The sequence below is a fragment of the Carettochelys insculpta genome, chromosome 6 (genome assembly GCF_033958435.1).
Source record: "Carettochelys insculpta isolate YL-2023 chromosome 6, ASM3395843v1, whole genome shotgun sequence".
Classification (NCBI taxonomy): domain Eukaryota; kingdom Metazoa; phylum Chordata; order Testudines; family Carettochelyidae; genus Carettochelys; species Carettochelys insculpta.
This window is the reverse complement of record NC_134142.1, coordinates 100,501,468-100,526,521: the sequence shown is the minus strand read 5'-3', so window position 1 is coordinate 100,526,521 and position 25,054 is coordinate 100,501,468. Positions and strand designations below refer to the sequence as shown.

At 40.0% G+C, this 25,054-nt stretch overlaps 1 protein-coding gene across 2 annotated transcripts in view; it reads left to right on the top strand.

Annotated features, from left to right (window-relative positions):
- The window catches only part of PRMT3 (protein arginine methyltransferase 3), a 116,835-nt gene that overhangs the window by 33,998 nt on the left and 57,783 nt on the right, over window positions 1–25,054 (top strand). For both annotated transcript variants that reach the window (XM_074999020.1, XM_074999019.1), the window contains 3 exons: window positions 3,074–3,195; window positions 7,427–7,526; window positions 16,750–16,828. In XM_074999020.1, the coding sequence (XP_074855121.1) occupies window positions 3,074–3,195; window positions 7,427–7,526; window positions 16,750–16,828 (301 nt within the window). The remainder of the gene's footprint in view (window positions 1–3,073; window positions 3,196–7,426; window positions 7,527–16,749; window positions 16,829–25,054) is intronic.

Here is a 25,054-nt window from a genome sequence, read left to right as displayed (position 1 = left end):
ATAATAAGAGTTCTACAGATATTTGATTTGACGAACAAATGTCTGCTTTTATTTACAAGAAAAGTGGGGGGGTGTGCTCTTGGGTGCTCTGTGGTGTGGGCGTAGGGGCAGGGAATGTCGTGGAGGATCGGGGGGCAGTGGGGTCCTGCCAGCGTTCACCCCACGGCCTCATTGAACTGGGCCCGCAGGGCCTCCCGGACCCGGGTCCCTTCAGGGTCCACCTGGCGACTGGGGGCAGCGGGTGGCTGCACATCGGCCCTGCCGGCCTCCACAGCCCAGCCCTGAAAGAAGGCCTCCCCCTTGCTCTCCACCAGGTTGTGTAGGGCGCTGCACACGCCCACAATCTGGGGGATGTTGGTGGGGCCCGCATCAAGGCGGGTGAGGAGACACCTCCAGCGCCCTGTGAGGCGGCCAAATGTGCACTCCACCACCTGGTGCGTGTGGTTCAGGCGCTGGTTGAAGCGCTGCTGGCTGGCAGACAGATGGCCTGTGTACGGGTGCATGAGCCAGGGCCGGAGAGGGTATGCCGCATCTGCGATGACGCAGGGGGGCATGGTGGTGTCTCCCACAGGGATCTTCCTCTGAGGGATGTAGGTCCCTGCTTCCAGCCAATGGTACAGGCCCGAGTTCCAGAATACCCGGGCGTCGTGGGTGCTGCCAGGCCAGCCCACATAAATGTCCAGGAAACGGCCTCGGCTGTCCACCAAGGCCTGGAGAACCGCTGAGTGGTAGCCCTTCCTGTTTAAGTAGCGTCTTCCACTGTGCTCTGGGGCGCAGATGGGGATGTGGGTCCCATCCAGAGCCCCGAAGCAATTGGGGAAACCCAGGGTGGCAAAGCCCGCGATGGCAGCATCTGGGTCCCCAAGCCTCACGAGCCTGTGGAGGAGCAGGGCGTTGATGGCGCGGACGACCTGCAGGGGAAGCACATGGGACAGCACCAATGAGGGGTGTGCAGGGTGTGTGTGGCCCTCCCCTGCCAGGGTCCCCCTCCCCTGCCAGGGCTGCCTCCCCCTCCCCCCGTGGGTCCTCTTACCTCCATGAGGACAGCCCCGATGGTGGCCTTGCCGACGCCAAACTGCTGGCCCACAGATCGGTAGCTGTCTGGAGTGGCCAGCTTCCAGACAGCGATGCCGACCCGTTTCTCGACGCTGAGGGCATGCCGCATGGCGGTGTCCTGGTGCCTCAGTGCGGGGGTGAGCCACTGGCATAGCTCCAGAAATGTCTGCCGGCTCATGCCAAAGTTCTGGAGCCAGCGGTCGTCGTCCCACTCTCCGAGCACCAGCCGCTCCCACCAGTCGGTGCTCGTGGTGTAGCTCCACAGCCGGCGGCGTGTGCGGCGGGGGCGGGGAGGGGAAGGCGGGGTGCTGCAGGGTTGGGGGTTGTGTCCTCCTCCCCTGCGGGCAGCTCCTCCTCTGTGGCAAGGAGGTGCTCAGCTGCCTCCTGCATGGCATGGAGCAGCTGTGGACCTCTGGTGACGGCGGTGGCTGCTGCTGCTGCTGGGGGTCCATGACTGCGTCGCTCGAGGTGTGCGTGCCTATGGCTCTGCAGACCGTGTGCTGTGCAGGCTGAGTGTGTCTGGGAGGGGCCCTTTAAGGGAGCGGCTAGCTGTTGTCCCGGAAGTGCTAGTCCGCCCTGTGACCCTGTCTGCAGCTGTTCCTGGCACCCTTATTTCGATGTGTGCTACTTTGGCGTGTAGACGTTCCCTCGCAGCGCCTACTTCTATGTGGTGCTGCCCAACGTTGACGTTGCCAGCCCTGGAGGACGTGTAGATGTTATTCATCGAAATAAGCTGTTTCGATGTAGCGTGCACGTGTAGATGTAGCCATTACGACTTAAAGCAATGTAAGGGTTTGGTCATGTCAGGAAAACAGGATGTGCTTGGAATGGGTTTGTTTCTTATAAAACCAAACAGAAAATAGACCATTACAAAATCAAGTATAGTCCTCAAAATTGGCATAACTGAATGAATGTTGAAAGAACCACAATGAACTAGAAAAATAGAATGAACCTGGAATAGGATGGCTTCTCAATAAACCTTACGTAAAAGAGATAAAACAGAGAAATTTGGAGTAGTGCTCTGTTTTTAGCACAGTTAAATTAATGTTCATGGTTTGAAAACTAGAAGAAAATGTTGGAAACCAAATTGACATTAGGCACCCCACCTCTTTTTTTCTCCCCCTAAAATGTGATAAGAGTTTATAAGGATGAAGCGCAAAATACACACACATCTCATAGAGCTGGAAGGGATTTGGAGAAATAATGGAGTCCAGTCCCCTACCCTCTTGCCCCAGGCCCCTGAATGGCCTCCCAAGGATTGCGCTCACAACCCTGGGTTTACAAGGCCAATGCTCAAACCACTGGGCTATTGCTTGATGGAATTCCCATTTAAAAAAAATTAAATGGACAAATTTCAGCAATCCACTTTTTTAAGAAATCCAAAATAAAAATTAACTTCATAAGGATAACACTGTGTACTCTGAACAATAAAATCATTTAAATAAAGCATGCACATTTTCCTCTTATTTTCCCTCCCCCAAGTACCCATAATTGAATTAAGGACTTGGACAATGCCAGGTAAATCTGTGAGTAGGGTCATAATGATAATGTTCAGAAATGTCAATGCCATGAATGGTACTGCTGGAATGCAAGTTTTTCCATACCAGTGCTAGTTTAAATTCTGACAGCCTGAACACTCTTGTGATATTGATTCTAATCTCTAATTTCCTGCCTATCCTAGTTATGCAACTTTCCTATTTTTTGAGTAGTTTGAGTATTGTATTCCCAAATAATTGCATGTAAATGTTATGACTCCTAAATGAGTTAATCTTCGGGTAGAGCTAATCTGTTACCTTTACCTGGTTTTCGGAGATACTCCTTTTATAAGATGATTGTTTTTAATGTCTCATCAGGTGTAATGGATGATTGGATCATGGTTGGGTTTTGAGACTGATGTTATTTTGTACAGCGTAATTCTTCCTATTACGATATGGCTCCTACAAAGATAATGAAAAAGTTTGTGGTGTTTGGAAGGAAAATAAGCTAAAAGAGTAAATTCTACCTTCTTTGTTTTCAGGTGGTTTTGGATGTTGGCTGTGGAACCGGAATACTCTCCATGTTTGCTGCTAAAGCAGGTGCAAAGAAGGTGATTGGAGTTGACCAGTCTGAAATTGTTTATCAGGCAATGGACATCATTAGGTAGGAAATATTCTGAAATTACTGTGCTGTAATGTAAGTGATTTTTAGTGATTAAAGCTGCTGTTGTGAGTTACCAGTCATGAAATGTATTCATGTCTATAAAAATCTTCCCTTTTAATCAGCATTGGCTGAGACTGAATGCCTGTATTTTTGGGAAGGATAAACAGAAAGTACACACTAGTGCCTTTCCTGTGCTAGTGCTTCTATTAGCAGTTCCACCAAGGGCTGCAATTTTAGGGTACAGTAAGATCCTAGAGCAAGGGTCAGCAACCTTTCCGAGGCAGTGCTGAAATTTGACCTTTTGACCTCTATGTATGGTCCAAGTGCCTGTGATATTTTGTAAGGTCACTAATAGTTTTACTTACAACAACTTCATTAATAAATAAATTAAGATGCAGAGCTTTACCAATTTAGATGGTGGTTGGTAGCATTAGCTGGTCTTTTGTTAATCCATAGGCGGCATCGCTTTGAGCAGACTTCCAGCTGCATGGGTGGAGGAGGGGCAGGGCTGAGCTCCCGCCTTGTTTGCTGACGAAAATTGGCTTGCATACCAGTTGTGGTACCCATGCCAGGGTTTGCTGACTTCTATACTAGAAGATGAATTACTGAAGGGTTGCATTGCACTAAGTTGTTACAATTTGGATCCACTTTAATATTCAGTGTAGTCATATTTAATTTTGTGTGTGTTTTGTACTAGTCTGTGGTTGAAATCCTTGTTAGTCCTTAACAATGAGGGTTTTTTTTTGTTTGTTTGTTTTTTAAAGTGTTTTAGCTCATTTTACACTTTTCTTCTGGTTTAAGGAGGGTGACTTACCTTGCTGACTGACTTACTTTAAGAATGTATATAAAATATGTGTATGTATATATAATAATCAGTTGACTTTATTGTGAAGAAGATGTCTTACAAAAGTGAGTCTGTTGTTGAGATCCAAACCATACTAGAGTGCTTGCTACAAGTTAGTTGGCTATATAGACTTTCATGGACTCTCTCTTTTGTGGCATAAATTACAAGATGGCCACTTACTTCTTACTGCATTTTGTCACTCTCTTACCTATATAAAGTAAGACTAATTGTCCTCTATCTGTTTTCTCACTTGCTGGAGGGGAACATTACTATGTTGCTAACATTAATTTTCATTACTGTCAGCAAACCCTTTGTTTAAAAAACACTTCAAAGTCATCAGGAACAAGTGCTCCCAGTTTCACTGGTCCCTGTGTGGCCCTGTGTAGAAGTAGAATGGGGATGTGGGGGAGGGGACTTTGGAATCTGAAGAGTGGAAGTGGATGCATGAGCAACATGAGACTAATGGAGTGCGAAGTAATGTGTTGGGAGATGCTGGTGGAAAGAGTGACTGGTTCCCTGTGATTCTTTCAAAGTAGCTGTTCAGAATATGGTTGGCCTGGATATGAGGGAGATGGCAAGCACATTGTAAGAGCAGTTGCCGACAGAGCGTGACTGCCGAAAGTAGAGTCCTGGCTAGAAAGACACTTTTTTTCTTCTTTACACAAAATGTAGTGATACAGACAAGACATGCTGTGGTACTATAACATTTTTCTTTGAAAGTCAATTGCCTCTATAAAAAATAACTCTAGAGCAGTTACAGTATTAAGCATTTCAGAGCACTTTGACTAAACTGCTTTTCTTGTAGAAGAACTAGCACTTTTCCAGAGAGTTTCTGGAGTTTTGGGAGTGGGAATACGCTCTGTTGATGCTACTTTAGGTGACTTGTCATTTAGGGTTGTTCATTATTTTACGCTAAGGCTAGTGCTACACTCTCCCTTAGTGCTGGCAGCTTGATGAAAATGAGCAGTCTGAAAATGCAAAGTGGATGCTCATTTGCATATATGAATGGCAGAAAACAGTGAAGACTTGGTTCTGCCAGCAAAAACCCCGTTTGTCGGCAGCCTCTTATCCCTGATCTTCTTACAGGCATAAGGGGCTGGTGACAGGGTTTCTGCTGGCAGAACCACATCTTCATTGCTTGTTTTCTGCTGTGAATATGCAAATGAACTAATTGAATAAGCAAATGGTGGCTATTTTGCATTTTTGAGACTGCTCATTTGCATCAAGTTGCTGGCACTTGGGGCGAGTGTAGCACTAGCCTAAGGGTATAGAAAGTACTACATATATACCCCATTTTCAGCTTAGGGAATGATGAAAATACCTGTCTACATATCACTTCTTCTACTTGAAGCAAGAGGGAACTTAAACCAGAACTGATTCTGTGACAGTGATGAATGATCCCTTGGTGTGAGGCTACATGTTTGGTTACTTCTGCTGTAAAATGGTTTTATTTCTCCTACTTCTGCATTCAGTCCACTTATAATACCATAGCTGTAACTTTGTTGAAAAGGGCATAACTGTCAGGTTCATCATGTGATGAATGTTTATTGTAGTATCATAAAACAACAAGGTTAGGAGTAATGCAGGAGGTTTTGCTGGCATGACTGCTATATTGGAGGCAAGTGTGCTCACCTCACCTGTGACAGAGTCATGACTTCAGTGCAGTTGGCCTCTAAGTAGTACAGCTACTCTGCTAATTAGTAGTATGTGGACGAGGTCAATGAATCTGGTTTAACTGATGCATAGTTCAAAGTCATGGTGAAAATTAGTGTAAAAGTTTAGTGATTTTAATCATGGTGTAAATTAGGATTCTGAGTCTGAAAATTATCCCCATGGCCCCTTAGACTCGTTAGATAACGAACTGTGCTCCTAATCTTGAATATCGAATTGCTGTCCATTGAGTTTCTATTTGTGATGTGTGTTTTGAAGTTGTCACTATAGAGTTGAAAACAAAAGTAGACCTCTCAGATGAGATCCCTGTGTTTTTGAGAAACGCAGTAAATAAATTACTGTGTACTAATATATTGCACTTTGCACAAGTAATAGCTATAATGGATTTTCCATTTTCCAATTTAATGTCTCTCCTGCACATATATTTTGTCCTTTGCCTTGGCTAGCTTGAACTGCTTCTTGGAGTTGTTAGTCTGTTTACAATTTCTCATTCATCAAATATTAACTTATTTTAGTTCATGTTTAGTTGCTGAAACAATTCTGTTTTTCACCTTTATTGCTATTAGTGTTGTAGATTCTCAAAATATGTTAAAAGAAAATTTAGAGCTTTAGTCAATACTTAATTGCCCCCTCATTAAACTGTTCCCTGTAGCCCATCACCCTTTCAGTTTCTCTCTCATATTGTCTCTTGCTATTGTTCCCTAGCTTAATTTTTTTAATGAGAATACTGGCTTATGCTGAAAGTGAGGTGTGGAGAGATTGTAGGAGTAATACAGCCAGAAGAGGGGCAGAGATAAGAATTGTGGAGAAATAAATTTTTCTGGTGCAAGTAATTATTCTGTCCTCTCTAACATTAGCTGTCATGATAATGCACATACAAGAAGGATTGATATGGGGCACTACAGGGAATGCAAATATTATAACTCAAGTTGTTTAGCCTTTAAATGGTGATTTCTTTTTATAAAAAAAACTGCAGTGAGATGGCGAAGCGTGCTTTTGTACTGAACGTGTTTCTACTATGAATTGTGTGTAAGTTAATATAGGAATACCGCAGTTATTAAACATTGCGGATAACACTGTTGTGGAAAGCACAATGAGGAAAATGCTTTTGTTGTAGAATAATATTATTGATCTATGGAGCGCAGTTGTTCTCAGTGACTTTGCAGTTGGTTTTGTTTGCACGCAATTTGTTTTTGCTAAAATTGCTGTTGTGAGAAGCTCGTCACTCATTAGCGTGCATTCATCACAACACTTCAGGCTTATTGAAGCAGCCTAGAGAGAGAGAACGGCAAACCCATAACTGGAAAAAAAGGGGAAGTTGTATGTCATTGTATTTTTTTTTTTCTGTGTTTTTAAGCCAACAACTTTGTGCCGTGCTTCTGGGGATCTCCCTATTGATCTACTGACTGCTGTGTTTTACTTGTTACTTGCTTGAGAGTTTCTGGAAGTTTTAATATACTCTTTGCTGTTTTGAAAGATGACTCAAAAGAGGAAGATTAGAGCCCAAGTTTCCAAGGAGTAAGCCCTAAGTTGTCTGAAATCTTATTCAACCACTGATTCTTTACTGCATAGAAGAGAAGAATGTTTTACCCCTTAGAAAGGAGAACATGGAAAATATAAATATTTAGGATAAATGTTCTACTTTATTGAACCTCACCATGGGGGGGTATCATTTGGGGTTCTCTGTCACTGATATTGTGAAATTGTAACTTGCAGGCTGAATAACCTTGAAGATACCATTACCCTAGTCAAAGGAAGAATTGAAGAAGTTGATTTGCCTGTAAAGAAGGTGGATGTTATTATATCTGAATGGATGGTAAGGTGCACAAATAACTATGGAATGTAATCTAAATGATTTTGAAATAAATCATTATATTTTGAAATTGGCCTTGCCTGAAGATGACCTTTTGTCACCAGGGAACGTGGAGAACATGGCCCTCACTACCTGGCACCAGAAATACCTGTCAGTCCTTATCACCTTATTCAGGGTTTTTTCAATTCAGAATTTTTAAAGCGCGGTTTTATTGCCTTTTTGTAATGTATGGTGTCTGATACGGCCACCATCTACACTGAATATTTTTCAGTTTGAGGCTTGTGCAGTTGATTGTGACTGTGTGGCATGATGCTTCAAAAACTCACTGACAGGGTTGTAAAACATGGCTTCATGTAAGAAGCCCATTAAACAATACTGAATTTTGCCATGCATCCTTAAAAATCATCTTGCTATGGCAAGTCTTTTTCAGCATCTGCAGACATATAAACCTATAATAGTATGTATTTAACAAATCAAAATAATGCTCCCCCCCCGCCCCCCGCCAACCCACTGCCTCCCATGGCATAAATTTTAATTGTTGAATTACAACATTTGTATCTACATCCGATCCATGATCCGCAAACTTGGTCTGTGGCTCTAAAACAGATATCTGCAAATTTTGCAGGGCTCTAGATAGGAAAATTTGGATCTGCATCCATCTGTGGTCCATGGCGGCAGGTATCTGTAGGGTTGCAGTGCATTTGTTGTCTGGGTCTTTCCATATACTTCTCTGCTTTTCATTCTAGTCTCTTTGGGACAGGTATCACACCTGTCTTCTCATATAGGCAGCACTTAATAAAAACTAGCTACTTTCTTATTTCATTTGGAAATGTACTCCTGACTCTAACTGCATTGTCTCTCCATATCATAAGTAGTTCAGAGTTGAAAAATATCTGTACAAATTTTAAAATGTCATTTATACTGTAGTGGCTCCCAAGGCCTCTGTTAGGATTATGGCACTGTTCTATAATGCACTATACAGGCATTAGGAACTCAGACTTCGTTTCATAAAGCTTAGTCTAATTTATTCCAAAAGATTAGCAGAGAGTGGTAGTGGGGGGACGGTGTGGATGAAGAACAGTATAAAATGAATTCCTACTTATGCTTCTGAGTGTTTTTGCAAGAGATTTGGTGTACACAAACTAAAATTTGTTTTAAAGCTTTTAGTGTTTCATTGCAAGATTTTAAGCCGCAAGCATATGTCCCTTGGTTTACAAAATGTTATTTTACAGTTCAAAAATATGTATTTGTAGATATTTCATCATATTTCTCCTTGGTAAGGTTAAATACGTCAATCTGTCCAGGTATCTGAGGGAGATGAAATTGCAGCTAATAAAATGGGGAAATCTCTTGAAAATTGACTTCTGTTTTTGGGGTGGAGGTGGGCTTTAACCTTCTAGAATTAGCAGCAAATTATATGTATTCTAATGAGAAGCTGGAACTCTTCATATTTCCTGTTTTCTAAGTCTTGTGGGTCATAAAATACTGGATCATACATTCCAATTATGATATCTGAAATTATTGTCTATTCTCAAATTTTTCTAATGTATTTTTGCATGGGGATGTGAATTTATCAGGGGCAGATGAGAAAGGTATAGCCTCCCCATATGTTTTAAAACATGACTGCTTAAAATGGTTTAGAGGTTTGGAAATAGAAGTAGATCTAGGAGATTCAGAGAGTACAAAGCTATAAGGGAACCGCTGTGGAGATGGTTTTGCGTTCAGTGGTGCAAGTGAGCTGTTCAGAGAGAGAGAGAGAGAGAGAGAGAGGGCAAACTGAATTTATCATATAGATTATTGCTCCATATATTCACACTTCAGCCCTACGTGATAGGTAAGTGATGGTCTTTTTGAGGGACTGCAAGGGTGAACTAGCCTGACTAGGTGGTAGGTGCTGTATCGTGGATTTTCTTTAAAAATTAGGGGAGGGGCTGAGCACTTTTTTTTAGGTGTACTGGTAATTATATATACAGCATTGCTGGTTGATCCTGCATAGTGATGTGTTGCACTCTGCAACATCTTTCATATTTTACTGTGACTTAGTAACATTCTCTATCTAAGAATTTTCATTTTTGTTAAGAAACTGCAGATTTATGTAGTACAGGTTGAATCCCTCTCATCTGGCACCCTTGGGACCTGACTAGTGCTGGACGAGAGAATTTACTGGAGGGTGGGAGGTCAGTATTTTCTAGCACGTTACCAATAGTTCTACTGCTTACTGGTCTCTTAGAAGACATTTAGGGGTAAATTACAGCTAACTAACATCACAGAACATTGAGAGCCAGGACTGGTGGCTGTAAGCAAACTTCATGGGGCCATAGAAAACTTGGCCACACCCATCATAAGTGGTTGTCCAGCTAACTAAAATCATGCAAGATTCTGGAGTTTGCTGGACAAGAGAGTCCATGATTAGAGAGGTTCAACCTGTAGTGCCATGCTATATAGTCTCCAAGCTGGCTGCCTCCTGTAACATTTTTTTTTTTCACTCAGCTGTTCAAGTTCCTTACTCCAGTGGAACTATTGTAGTGGGAATGGAAATCATAGGTAGCTATAAACATGAAAAATTGAGACTAACGAAGATATGAAGAAAACAGATGGTTGGCGTTTAGACCATGCTAGTTTTTAATATGTCAGTGATTCATTTTTGAGTGCATTCACAGGCAAAGATATCACTGCTCTCATTTAGCAGTTATGGTTACAGATTAGTTGGATTAAATTTCCCTTAACAAAACAATGGAGGAAGGTAGAGTTGCTGGTGCATTGCACAGAATATTTTTGTGGGTTTTAAGACATGAAAACAAAGGTTTTATGCTTTCTGCTCTGCTTATCATCCTTATCAAGCTTAGAGGTAGAATGAGTTCGCAGTTTGTCTCTTGCATGAATTTTAGTTGTATTTCTTGGCTGGCTAGCAGGCGGGCGATGTTGATAAATAGCCATGCCAGCCCTCCTCTTTTCCAGAGGCTGAATGTACTGTTTGTGAAGCTGAAGGACTAAAATGTACATCTTACTCCTTAAGTCCAAAATGTAACAAAGACATTAGTTTGTGTTCTCCATTAAAACTAGCTTGTAAATTACTTTGAAGATATGAAGAAGCATGGCCAGTTGAGAGCTTCCCATTTGTATCATGTATATTGAAAGGCATAATGCCAAAGACTGGAGCTAACCAAGAGGCAGCTCCCTGTCAGGATTTCTCTCCAGATATGCATTCATTGGAGAAACAGATTGGAGTTCCCTGACCAAGTCAGCAATTTATTGTCTGGGCTTTTGGGCAAGACAACTACTCTGCCACAAAAATCAACATGTTCCACCCAAATTGATAAAGGATTGGAGGAAACTGTTCTTTTGGTCATTTCTTTTGCAGCAGTCCTAGGGGAGTCCTAGTGTGGAAAAAATTCTGCAGCAAAAATGTATCTTCTCTTGACTAGTTGCAGTGTCCTCAGACAGATGAATGCTTACTGGAATTAAAGGGCTTATCTGCCTTTCCACTTAAAGCAGGACCATGATTTAAATTGCAGTTTCCAGGAACACAGAGTTGGCAATGTTAAGTACTTCGAAGTAGTTCAATAAGAATAAGCTACTTTAGAATATCAGTAATTGTTGGCAATTCGAAATAAACAAATATTATTGCAAGACTTCCAGGCCTTGAGTGTCTTTAGGAACATAAGACTTTCTGTCCCAGATCAGAGCACTGATCCTATGCACATAGTACTTACGTTGTTTAGCGAATGATGAACTTGCCACAGTGCACGTTACTTTGTGCTCTGAACTACAGAAAACCTTAATTTACAGAACTGTGTAATTATTACTGGATGCAAAATTATCCAGTCCTTAAATATACTAGTAATTTAAAAAAAAAGTTTGGGTTTTTTTTCCCTTTATGATGAGTTATCTACAGGCAGACCAATCAGATCTTTTTATTCAAATGTCCCTCTTAAACTATTTAATTCCCCCCGACATTGTATTCTGTAATCAAGATGCAAATAAAACAAATAATGCTTATGTGTATATATTGCCCACTGACAGTCTGCAAATGGCTGCAAAATATAGGATTTTCTTTGTGCTTTTTTTGTATGTAACACTAATATTTTTACAATAGTGCTAAGATATAAATCGTTGTGTCAAGTGTTGTTTATTATACCAAGTTTATATGGAAGTTTAGAGTCTTCCTCTGAGCACTTTATTGTATACGAAAAAGCTTGTTCACAGGCAGAATCTTGTTTATGCCTCTTCCCTGGAGATAAATGCTTTTAAGAAGCAGTGATGTTTTACAGCACTTAGAGTAACTCTACATACAGTATTTAACTGTGAAACAAGAGCAGTTCTACAGTTCAATTGAATCAAACATTCCCTACACACAAAATTAGCTTGGAGTGTATTCTATTGCATACGTGAACTACTTTTTGGTATGTTTGCAAATATAGTGCAGGTAATCCAAAGAAAATACCATGTTGTGCTAATGGCAGAGTATTCCTTTCCCAAAATGTTTCTCACATGTAAACCTCTTTATCTTGGTTACGGTGGCTTTTATTTTTTAATGATTTCCCTTCCTCCTTTGAGCCTGAAATGAATTTTAAATTGTTTTAGGATCTGAAAAGCAGCCTGGGATTTTATTATCAGTTGAAAAACACTTGCAGTTCTTTCTCTGGAAAAAAATAATTAACAGTTAAGTGAAGACTCCAATACTTCTGAGATTTTTACACCCAATTTATATGTGAGGTAGATGGAGGTGTGGAGGAATTGTGACTTTTCCAATATAGAACAATGGATCCTCAACAGATCCAGGTATAGACCCCAAAATTTGTCTCAATCTTTCATTTGCTAGAGTAGCTGATGTTTGAAGGAAAATCTTAGCATACTGCCTTACATTAATTGGTATCTATGTACTGTAGTCAATTCTGAAGTTCATAATTTTGAGATGGGGTGACTGGAATGAGACTTAAACTAACAATTACTCTTTATTAGTTGTGGAAGGTGAGAAAAAACAGTTTTTACAGTTGTACACAATTTAAAAATTATTAGATTAAATATGTGGTGTTTTCATATATTGTACTCATGTATTTTTATGATGACTTTATTAACTTTTGGAAGTAAGAGCTTATAATTTTGCTGGAAATAACACAAGCTTTAAATATTCCCTTTGAGAAATTATAAACTATATTTTGCTCTAGACTTGAATTCTTTTCAGCGTATTACATTGTGAAGAGAAGTTATTTAAATGCTGAACACATTGATTCCTTTGAAGCTGTGTGAAAATATGATTTCTGCACATATCCATTAGTACATATTAGATTTATGCTTTTATACTTTGTTTGGCTTGCTTTCTATATATTCAACATTACAGTTTCTGAAGGCTGCAACAAGGTATACTAATAAAATCATTGGTTTTGAGTTGCTTGTGAAGTAAATATTGTTACCCTGATTAATTGTTTTAAAAATTAACTTATTTGATATAATTGATTGATTGAAAGTAGTGTGAAGCCCACCTTAATAAAGATAAGGCCAATGGGGGATGCTGCTAAGCATGTGATGAAGTTGTTTTATAGCTTATTCTTATTTAAATGTGCCATGGCTTTATTTTGCATTTATTTACTCCCTGTGGAATTTTAAAATAAAGAACAATTCTTTTTTTCTAACTAGTTAGTTGAGAGACTGTCCTGTTTATGTAACTGCTAGCATAGTATTGCTCTGTAGATAGGTGGTGTTATGAAGGTACATACGTGGTATTTTCTATACTTTAGTCCAAGTCTTCAGAACTGAATAGTTTAAGGAAAACTCCTGTATGTTTCAGTGACTATAACATTGTAGAGGATATCGCATTTCATGGACAAATAAAGGGAAACACTAATACACAGTACACTAGTCAACTGTCAAGAGTTTTGTGAGACTGTTGAAATAAATCTGTCCACGATACTGTGTTTCAGTTTTGACAAATCCATTGTTATGTCCATAACTAATAGTGTCTTAATCAATATATATATAGACAATTTCTGTAACAGGGTTTTTTTGCATAGAACTGACCTTTTCAACTTCACTCTAAAGGAATGTGCCCAATTTTTAGCAACATTTTTGTTCATCACTCAGGGCAGTCTGCTGATTTAACTGTCCTCAAATTTAATGTTTATTTTTATTACCTTTTGGCAGCTGGAGAGCGGTCTCATCATTTATGATTGTAAACCATAAAGAAAGGAAAAGAACCTTGGTAATTTATTTTAACTATTGATTGTTAGTGGAAGAACAGTAAGCTTTGTAAGAGGGAAATGCTTCATTCCACAGTACAGGATTTGAAATGTTCAGTGTTTAGTTGTTTATGGAGAATATGCCATCTTCTATGTCTCTTAGTTCAGCCAGTAGCAAGACTGACTCATTAATATTCTGTTCACAGATTTGAGCAGTACAGATCCCTTTGTAGTAATTATTTTTGAAGGTGCAAATGCAAGTTCATTTAAAAAAAATTTGAACGTAATGAATTTAGAGGCAAGAATGCCCCAGAGCATCCTGGGAGAAAATGTCAGGTATAATTCTCTTTCCAGATGGCACCCCTACAGGTAAGGCAGTAGTCTGTGAAATTGCATTCTAAATTACGCTGCAGATGAGCACAGCACATAGAGCAAAGAGTTCTGATATTGGTAATAAATGACTTGATTCAGTACCAAGGACAGTTTCCAGTAACTTACCAGGTTGTTATATTACATTGGGGAGTACATAGGGCTCAGATAAAGCCAACAGAGCCACAGTGGAAAGGTCAGAGAAAGGACAGTGGTGTTACTGAGATCTGAGTGTATTGCAGGTAGGCGATATTTATTGTCCAGTCTTATCATTTAGACTGGATTGGTAAACATTGTAGATGAAATGTATGGAGTGGTGGTGTAGCCATGTTGGCCTCAGGGTATTGGAGAGACAAAGTAGGTGAAGCAATACCTTTTCATTGGACAAACTTCATTTGGTCCCTATCACCAGCAGAAGTTGGTCCAGTAAAGAGAGATTGTCTCTTCTTCTGTCCCTCTCATCTGTCACTGCAGGTGTCAGGCATTTTTAGAAGTAATTTCATAAAAACTTAATCCATAGCATTGAAACTTAGACAGCTGCTGAAATCTGTTTTATAACTTTTATAAAAAGTAGTGCGGTCTTTAAGAAGACCTGTACACGTGGCTTCACTTACTCTAGTTCCTATACTAAATGTTTAGGCATTAGTTTTGCATTCCTTAACAAAGTAAGAGTTATATTAACTAACTTTTGGCTGGTTCCATCACTGAGAATTGCATTCACCCTTGGACATGCGGGGAAGGCTGTTTACACCCTGTTGCTGGTGTAATGTTGTAAAAGCGATAGTTTCCTATTGGCACACAACAAATTAGTGGTGGAAGCAGCACTACAGAAGGAAATGCATATTACTTCACCAATGTTGTGACAGTATTAAAAACAAGCCAGGTATCTAGTGATGCTGTGTCATTGAATATCTTTAACCTTTTGACTAACATGGATCAATAATACCACACTTTTGTGGGGTCATTTATTGGAAGCTCCAGGTAATCTCAGTGTTCATTTCAAAGCTTTAAAATAGTAATTCCCTACTTTGCAATTATAGACAAAAACCATCTTGGCCTTGACTTAATGTCTTTTTGTAGCACAGGAAATGCTGATCATCTTATGGTTGAACACCAGTTAATGGCTAAAAGTAAATGAGTATTATCAGCTCGGTTGCTGGGCAGTGATAGGATGTTAATAAGTTACTGTCTGTGTATCTCACAGTCCAGCTCCCTCTCGGTATAGGTAAATACTCCACTACAGTTTTGGAATAACCAAGAGCCAATTCAGTCACTGCTCATGAATTTCTAGGTTGGCCGCATCTACTGACGTTCTTGCGACCATTCCTTTCCCTTCTGGTGAGCTTTAGTGTGTTTTACCTTTGACTACTTCTGGAGCTCCTATTAATGCAAAATGAAGCTATCCAACTCCTGAGCGATGCAGGCTGGTGTAGATGTGCCTCCATTATTCTAGTAGTATCTGTATGGGCTTTTGTTTGTGTAGTTTAATGTGGTTGTCCTGTTTAAAAGCCTTGGAAAGTCTGAGACCTTGCTCCTTGATAGTATATCTTACAGGGAAATAAGAATCACTGCACAGCTATGGCTGGCCCAAATCAGCTCACTCTGGCTTGTCCTGCTGGGCTGAAAAAGTGCTATATAAACCTTCAGACTTGGGCAGATTCCACACAGGATCCCAGAACTGAAATGTCATCTACACTGCAATTTTTCAGTCAGGGTTCAAGCCCTACTTCTCCCCTCCCCGTCTGTAGGCGTACTCTGAGTAACTACATGTCACATCAGGTAGGATTGATTGTGTAGCACGTAGTAAGGAAACCTGGATTTAATTAGTCAGTGGTCGTTTCATCTTATTTTAGTTCAGAGTGCTCTGGAATAAGAGTCCATCAGAATTAAAGTTACTTAGTATTTGATTAACTTGTGTAATTTTCAGTAGAACTCTGAACTGTCACAGTATATGCCACAGCACTGCTTTAACGTTAAGCTGTATATGGGCCGCAGTTGGTGGCCACTTCTGAATGGCATGCCATACCAGCCCACTTTCACCTCTGAATTTTCCAGTCTGGTTTTAAGTGTGAAATCTTGAACGGTCAGATGAAAACATACATTTAATCACTGTTGAAGTTCAACAAATCTGATTTGTAATCCATATCTAATTTCATTGTGGGGTGCTGTCTGTGTTTCTACATCAGATTCCAAAACAAATCTTTAATACACAAGTATATCAGTGTTGCCCGAGACATAATCAAAATATTAATTTTGGAACACTTTTTTTAGTTATACATTAAGTATATATTAGAGTTAGTGTGTATGGAATAATTAATGTATAGAACTTCTAATTTAGCAGGTGCATTAGCCATTAGAGAGGCCTGCGACACTCCTGTATGTAATTAGAGCATTGCAGTAGCAATACTGTAGCAAAATCAATATCGAGGAAAAACATTAATTCTTCTCAGGTGCTAATGTATTGTACTGGGGCCATTTAAGAATCTAGATAGGTTTAGAAGAAAAGAGCTTTCTTTTTGTTGCAAATAACTTTATCATACCACTTTTGGGGCCTGAAAGTTCTCTAGTAAATCAATTGGATAATATGATGTACTGGTATAATAACATGTGTCTGTTTTCCTGTAGGCATAGAAAACATTCATTTCTAAACTTTCTTTTTTTTTTCCCCCTTCCACGTACAGGGTTATTTCCTTCTTTTTGAATCTATGCTGGATTCTGTCATTTACGCAAAGGACATGTACCTGGCAGAGGGAGGCTCAGGTTGGTTCAGAATTCTTTTTGATAAGTAATCTAACTCCAGGGGAAAACCAAATGAACCCAAAGGCTTACAGTATGCTATACGTAGCTGAATGAGTTCTCAGTCTAAAGGAAAAATGTTTTCATTAGAGGAACCTTCAAGGCATTCAGCTACCATAGAGGTAATAGAAGAGTATTAGATGGGTATTACTCAGGCCCTTAAAGTTAATGGTGTTTTTAAGAACGTTTTATTCAAAGAAAACCATGGAAGTTTGTAAATAGCAGGGTGCAACCAGAAACTGTATAGCATTTTATTTTCACCTATGTAAATCCATTAGTGCTATACACGGTCTTTTGCAAAACCTGTTTTAAGATTAAAGTATATTAACTTTAATTAGACTATATGCCCTTTGCACATGGAGAATTATATTTGTTTCTTTCTGGGAGAACTGAGGATGCAGTCATTTAAATCTCCCCAGGTCCATGCTTCAAAATAACATATTTGAGAAAAATACACTTTTTCCCCTCAGATCTTGTTTTTGCATCTGATTTATGTGGATGCGCTCACCAAGCTATTTTGAATTAGCCCCCATCTGTAAGAAAGTGAATTAGGAACTACATTAAGGGTATGTCCACACTGCAAGGTAAATGTAACAGAGAGTAAGCCGTGCTAGTATGTACACTATCAAAACAAAAAGCAGTCAAGTAGCACTTTAAAGACTAGCAAAATAGTTTATTAGGTGAGCTTTCGTGTCTGTCCCATGAAAGCTCACCTAGTAAACTATTTTGCTAGTCTTTAAAGTGCTACTTGACTGCTTTTTGTTTTGCAAGCTAAATGTGAATTTATTAAATTTGGTTTTGTAATGCTGGGCTTTATAAATTCGATTTTGAGTATATTCACCCCCTCACAAAGTCCCCACAAAGTCGAGTTAGTGCTGACACACTAAATCACCAATGATCAACTGTTACAGCATTGCATTATGGGAACCTATCCCACATCCCTTATCCTCGTAGCATTCTTGGTTTTTTCACTGGTATGGTATGTGAAAAAAAATGTCCTGCAAGTGGTTGTGAGTGTGTGATGTCATCTTCCCACATTGCATTGCCCTCATTTCTCTCCTGTGGAAAGCAAACGGACAATTTGTTTCAGAAGGAAAGAAGGAAAAGTCAGGAATCCCAGGCGAAAGAAGGCCATGTAGGCTGGCTTCAGAGTGACACTGAAGCATGTAAACTGCTTGCACAGCTGGACTGAAGCATGTAAACTGGTTGCTCAGCTGGACTGAAGCATGTAAATTGATCTCTCAGCTTCTTTTCCCCTGTTGAAAGAACACCTTCCATTTGAACTAAAGGGCAGTATTCCCTTTAGGTATGACTTTTGACTAATTAGTCAACTCGCACACCAGGGTACAGTCCTACCCACATGCCATGTCAACTTTTCCCTCAGCTGCCTCCCCCCATTGAAACAACACCTGGGCAGTATGGTATGACTTTTGCCTCATCAGCCAACTAGCGCTCCAGGAAACTGTCTTACCTACATGGTACAGCTGCAAGAGAGAGGCTGTGACAGAGAAAAGCCTTCAAATTCAGTAATGCGTTGTCTGTGTAATTACAGTGAAGTAGCTGAAAAGGAGACATGTTACTAAGACTGTCAAATTAGGCCCAGTGGCAAAATGTTTACGTAAAAGAAAATAATATAGAAAAAGAGGACTATTTAAAGAATGTATCTTCTGTGTCCTTGGTATACAAAGCTCTGGCCCCCTTCTCAAATCAATATATTTCACAAGAAGGTAGACAGAATACATTTCCAAAAGTAAAGGAAACAGGGTGAGTGGAAAGCAAAGTGAGATCACCTGTGGTTAATCTGGTAAAAGATGTCCCCAGAAGAACCTCTGCTAAGGTGGTTTTGGAACAAAACACAGTAACACCAAGAGAAGGTCACTTAAGGTATAAAAAGGAATACAAGTGCATTGAGTCCTTCAGACAGCAGTGCTTTCAGTGCACCTGTCTTAAGGAAGTCATTTGATAAGGAATTTGCCTAAAGAAACAAAGGCTGGAAAGAAAGTACCAGCAAAGATCTCCAAATTAACTCAGAGCTGAAATCTGGAATTATAGCAGAACCGAGTATTCAAAGTATTACTGGAGCTTAAGATGCTTGACCAAGCAAAACACATCAGAATCTTACAGCCCATGTGACTAAAAGGAATGTAAATCATCTCTCAGGCAATCATCCTTACAAACGGAAATCAGTAGTAAAAAACAATCACAGAGAAGTGGGGATGGAACTGAACTCTTATGTCCATAACTGAATTATCAAAGATTTTACAAAAGAGCAGATGAAACATTATCTCTGAAAATATTACGGGAACAGATTAGAGCTTGTGATATCCTTCTTCCTTCATTTATTAAAGCTTTTGAGGAAAAGCAAGGGTGCGTATTTAAACACATCATAGTTTTCCAAGAGTTACTGTTTGAAAGAAAGCTATTGTCTAACAGTAAATCCAACTTAAAATCACATGCTGTAGATTCACTGATGGCACTGCAAATAATAGTGGAAACAATTCAGTTTATTGAGAACCAAAAGTACTTTCTTGAAAGGGAACCAGATTTCCTGACGCTTGCTTTGGTAATACGGTTCCATCTATAGAGTGAGTGCGGAAGGTAAGGGACCAGTTGGCATGGTCCCTTCAGGGGCTTTCTCTGGCAGGGGAGCCAGCACTGAATATCATTGAATGTGGGGGGCTGACCCCACCGACATACATTGATGGTGGGAGTTGACATGGCCCCTTGAGGGGCTTTGTGCCAGGCCCCTCAGCATGTGCTGCCCTACCAAAAATATTTGCTACTGGGGGAGCGAGCTCCTTGGCTCATGTTGCCTGTCAGGGGTCATCCAGCCCCAGAAAATATCTTCCTGATACTATTCAAATTCAAATTTGTGGGCATCCTGTTACCAACTTCCTGTGTGCCCGGAGAGCATCGGAGCTGAAAGTGGCCAGAATGGGCACCTGTGGGACATTGTGTGAAACATTTTGGACTCCTCTGGGGGCCAATAAAACCAGTTTAAACCAAAGCTGTTTCCACACTACTATTAATCCGATCGCTTAAATTCAAGATTCCTGCTAATTCGGAGTAAGAATATTGTCCATAGCACCCCTAATATTGACCTAATGGTATTTGCTGTGTGAACAGTCATGATTTAAAATGGAGCTAAGTACCTTAAAATTGAATTTATGCTGTAGTGTAGACATAGCCCACAGCTTCTTAGTTGAATCTCTTAATGGAAGATGTTTTACTAAAACTGCTGTCACTTGTTTTAGCATCCCTCTTCACACTGCAGTTATATATAAAGTTTTTCTGGTTATTTTCAATAACCTTTCTGTTATCAAAATTAACTTTGGGAATTTTTAATCCAAATTTTGCTCTTCTGATAGGCTGTGTCTACACTACATTTCCCTTTTGGAGGAGTAATGCAAAAATACCCTAAAGGAACCCTGGCTGTACTGTTGTTTTTATTTTTGGAAAAGTCTCTCTTTGAAATGTGATTGCATGAGATTATGCATATGAAGTGTGAGATTTGTAAATCAGCACTTCCTTTGCCATCTCCCTCATGTGCACTCCTCCTCCAAAAGGGGAATGTAGTATAGACGCAGCCATAGAAAATAGGACCAGTAAGTTGTCACTTATTCACAAACTAGTTATATGCACAGAGAAGTGGCTTAATTAAAAATTGTGCTAAGCCCAGGAAAAGTACAGATCTGTTACCAGAAGGGCTTTCCCTATTTGAAGACCTCTGGATCTGTTTGAGTTATGCTGTATATTATTTTAGGTTAAATGAGCTATGTATGTGCTACTCTGTTAGTACTGCAGTGATAGATTTATAGGTGTGGTTATTTTGTAATTGTGTTGATCCATTGCCTGTCTGACAACATAACAATACTGAGAAGCAAGAGCAAACATAGTATAGAGCCAGAAAGGTGTTCATTGTTCATGATCATGGACAGCTGATCAGTACAGATACGGCAGAATAAAACAATTGTTAATACTGTTGTTCGTCCTGTGGACAATGCAAAACTTGGGAGTATTTGGGGATGTGTTTGGGGAAAAAAAGGATAGCTTGACCAACTAACGTAAGGAGGAGATTCAAGGAGAATGGCATGAAAAGGATTCGGGGGGCAAGGGGGTGGAGTTAAGGAGATAAATTGTGTATCAAGACTGGTGCACATGGTAGAGCTGTTGTAAGTGGCTTGGTCTCAGGTATAGTCCAGGATGTTGTACTGAGTGGGCCTTTGAAGAAGAATAGTATAAATCTTACATGGAAGAGAAGGAGAAATCAAAGGGTAGAATCAAGTAAAAGAGAACTGACAAGGTGGAATTGGTATGGAAGGATTTTTTTTTTTTAAATGAAATGGAGGTGGGTAGTGCGCGGTGGCAGGGAAGCTGAAGACAGGTTGTACAGTAGTAGGAGTGTAGGAATTGTCATATGGATAAGACTTGTGGTTAATCTAGTCCACTATACCATGGCTGATAATGTAAAGGATCATGTGTTTCAGAGGATAGTGTAACAAATTACATTAAAGAGATGTGAGGTAATGTACATCTGCATGTCAGGTCTCCTACTTTCTTGTAGTTAAATATTGGCTTAAACAACTAAGTATGTGGTTTCATCTCTTCCGAATTTGCTAACCTTAACTATTGTAAATCTGGGTATTTTTCATCATATAAATACACAATAGTTTTCCCAATTTTGCCTTTTTAAACTGAACCTGTTAATGAAGATGGTCAGTGCTTGGGGCATGGGCAAGGCTCTTAGATTTCAGGACAGAGAGGAAGGTTTGGGTTATTGGCTGAGGTAAAAAGAAGAAATTACTATTTTGTATCAGTCACGTATGGTGTAGAGGTAAATGGCGGTGTCACCAGCCATTCTTGTTTATTGTTTGTCAAAGTTATGTTTTGCCTGAAAGGGAACTCTTGTGTTGTATTCTATTAGATCAGGTGTTTGTTATGTAGTCTCTCCTTTCAGAGACAAATCAGTCCCCTTCTTGGTGTTCTTCCTCAGGGGAGATACAAACCTGTGAATGTATTACTAAAATATTTTATCTTCTAAGATATCTATATGTTTTTGCTGAAAAAATGAACACTTCTTAAAGGAACAATTGAGAGGAATAAGGGGATTTTGAAATGTGCAGAGTCTTCGAAAAGGACCCCCGTGTAGCCGAGCTGTGTGCATTCGAAAGCAGCACTTCTGAAGCGCCACGACTGGCAGCATGCTAAGGAGGTGCTGAATATTCATTTCATCCTCATTAGTATTCTTCGATTTGCCCATTAGCGTGGCCATTTTGAAGTTTTGGACAAGTGTGGCCACAGCCTGGAAGTATTGTGAAAAAGCCAGTGATTATAAAAGTGGCACTATTTCAGGGTTTTTTTCTTTCTTTCTTTTTTTTCCCCCCACGTAATCATGTTTATCTCTGGGAAGACGTGCTCTTTCTCTTCTAGAATGAAAAAAAAAACAAACCAAAAACAACAGTGGGTTGGATGGACTAACTTGCCCAATTTAGATGGTGTTGATAGTAATACAGGTTGAACCTCTCTAGTCTGTCATCCTCTGGACTTGATTAGTGCTGAACAAGGGAATTTGCCAAACCATGGCAAATATAGTCTGTCTATGCTACCACTACTAACTGGGCTCTTAGAAGACATTTAGGAGTAAATTAGCGCTAAATAACAGCAAGACCACTGAGAGCAAGGACTGGTGGTTGTAAACAAACTTTGTGGGACTGCAGGAAACTTGACCACACCCATAATAAATGGATATCCAGCTAACTAATATCATGCCGGACAATGGATGTTGCTGGACCAGAGTGCGCCAGATTAGAGAAATTCAACCTGTGTAATGGGTGCTATGAATGAGCCTTTAATATATTTCATATTATTCTTGTATTACTGTTGTCCAGACTGTACATTTTTAGTGTAAGATTTCCATCTGTTACGTTTCATATTGAATGTTTCTATTGCAGCTGTTCACACTGTTTTTCAACATTGTACTAAGCATGCCTATATTCAGTTTCATTGCGTTGACTTAATGATTAGATTAATGACTTAGTAACAGCGCTCAGTGCAGTGCTCCGTTTTGATTGCAATGTGCCATCATGCAATGAGAGGCACGACAGGAATAAAGTCACTATTGTGGAGTTGTGTGGCATTCAGTTTAAAGCTGAAGGTTACCCATGTGAACAAGAAATCAGTATGCCTGGGTGAAAGAAAAAAATACGTAGCATTGCTCCTGTTTAATGCTTTTTTGATTTAAAATAGTGAACAGAAGCTCCGATCAAAATTGGAGTCCAAGTGTGTTGGGCTTCCCACGGATGCCTATTAGTAGGTATTTATTGTGCTGAATCACTTACCATCTAGCAGGGTTTTTGATGTTTTATAGCATAACAGGCTCCTTTAGCAATGCTTTTTTCCCCCATAACTGGTTTCTCTGAGTACATCTTACACCATCAGGAAAATGCTGTCCTCCCATTTAATCTAGCGCACTGTCCGTGTTGCTGAAAAATGAAGGTGGTATGTCGTTCTCCGTCAGCACTGCTTGAAGGGATGTAAAAAATGTGAGCTTTCCTTATTTTCCACAAGGGACAGAATGTGCTGGTTCAGCAGCAATCCTAGGAATTCACTCATCCTTTTTTCTTCTGTGATTCCATGTTATTCACCTGCTGTCCACTTCATTTAGCTAGATTTTAAACTGAATACTTTTTGCTTTGGGCACTGATACTCATTGTTCCTCTGCCAGCTGATAGGGATCATGAATAGACAGGCCGATGTCACTGCATAAATCAGCCAGCAGGTGAGGTTCAGGCAGCCAAATACTCCAAATCTCCATAGCACCTTATAGACTAACAGATTTATTTGGGCATAAGCTTTTGTGGGTAAAATTCACTTTGTCAGTTTATGGGATGCATTGATTTTGCAGATAGACTAACATGGCTGCCCCTCTGAAAAATGTCAGTAGAACTGCAGATGCTTCTAACCCAGATGACTAAAAGTATAGGTCATTTATAAGATAAAGCTTTCTGGCTAGCCTTCAGCTGGAGGTCCTGAAACTTTGGAAATGTTTAACTACTGCACTATGGGGATAAGTATTAGGGTCTCTCTTTTTTGTCAGATTTCCTGACTTCAAAAGAGTTTTGTGATTTTCATACTAGCTGCCTCAGCTTACTGTATCAGCTCCCGATAATAACTAGTGCCAAAATATGTAAAACCTGTATTTTTGAGTGTGTTCTTGTTACACAGTGCTTATCTATTCATGATGCATAGCTGTTTTTCTTTTGTTTTCCCATATATTTGGGTGAAATACACAGTGATTGTGAGCAACCTTGCTAACCTAGGCTTAATTTTTGGGTTTAGAAAATGTTCATGTTTGCTTGTTCGTGACCAGATGACATTATTGTTGATTTGGAATCATTTCTATATACCCTGAAGTTAATAGTATTACCCTTTTAATGTCCTGAAATTTGTGAGGCATTGCTAAGGGATAAAGGATTTCCCATCTTACTCTGCTCATCATGTGAGCTGTTACCAGTGACAAATGATCTCTGGGCAGTGAGTCGAGAAGGACACAGATGTCAAAACTATGAATTTGTGAGCTGGCTGCTGAGTGCTTTTGTCCAATCAGCATTTTACTAATTTCACCTGCGAGAAGGAATAACTATTCAGTTATAGCCTTAGTCAGAGAAGACTGAATGACACGTGTCAGGATTGGATGGGAAAAGATTAGGAATGGGTCAGACAAAAGTGGAGTGGGGAGGGTTTTAATTTTTAGAAACAACTAGGAAGACAGGGAGTACCGTGCCATTGCTAAGAGCTGCAGGGTGACCAACACACAAATTTGAGGCTACCATCAAAATATTTCCTTTTTTGGCCCTGGAAGCAAAATTCTAACTGTTTTGGAACTTTTCCTGCAACCCTTATTAGCCAATTTATGGAGCAGCAGTAATATTCAGGAAATTTTGCTTACTGCATGAGTCATTTATTTCATAGTCTGCATTCTCACCTGGTGTCCCTTGTGACCCAGGGTGAGGCTTGGAATGAAGGGAGGAAAAAATTAACAAAATGCACTTTGCAATTCTCTTGGCCACAGAGCAGCAATGGGGGAGGTCTGAGAAACTGCAGCCCCTTGTCACTTGCTCCAGGAAACCGCTCACAGCTGTCACACAAAACCAGCATCTGGCTTGAGCGTGTGAAAAGCAACTGATTTGC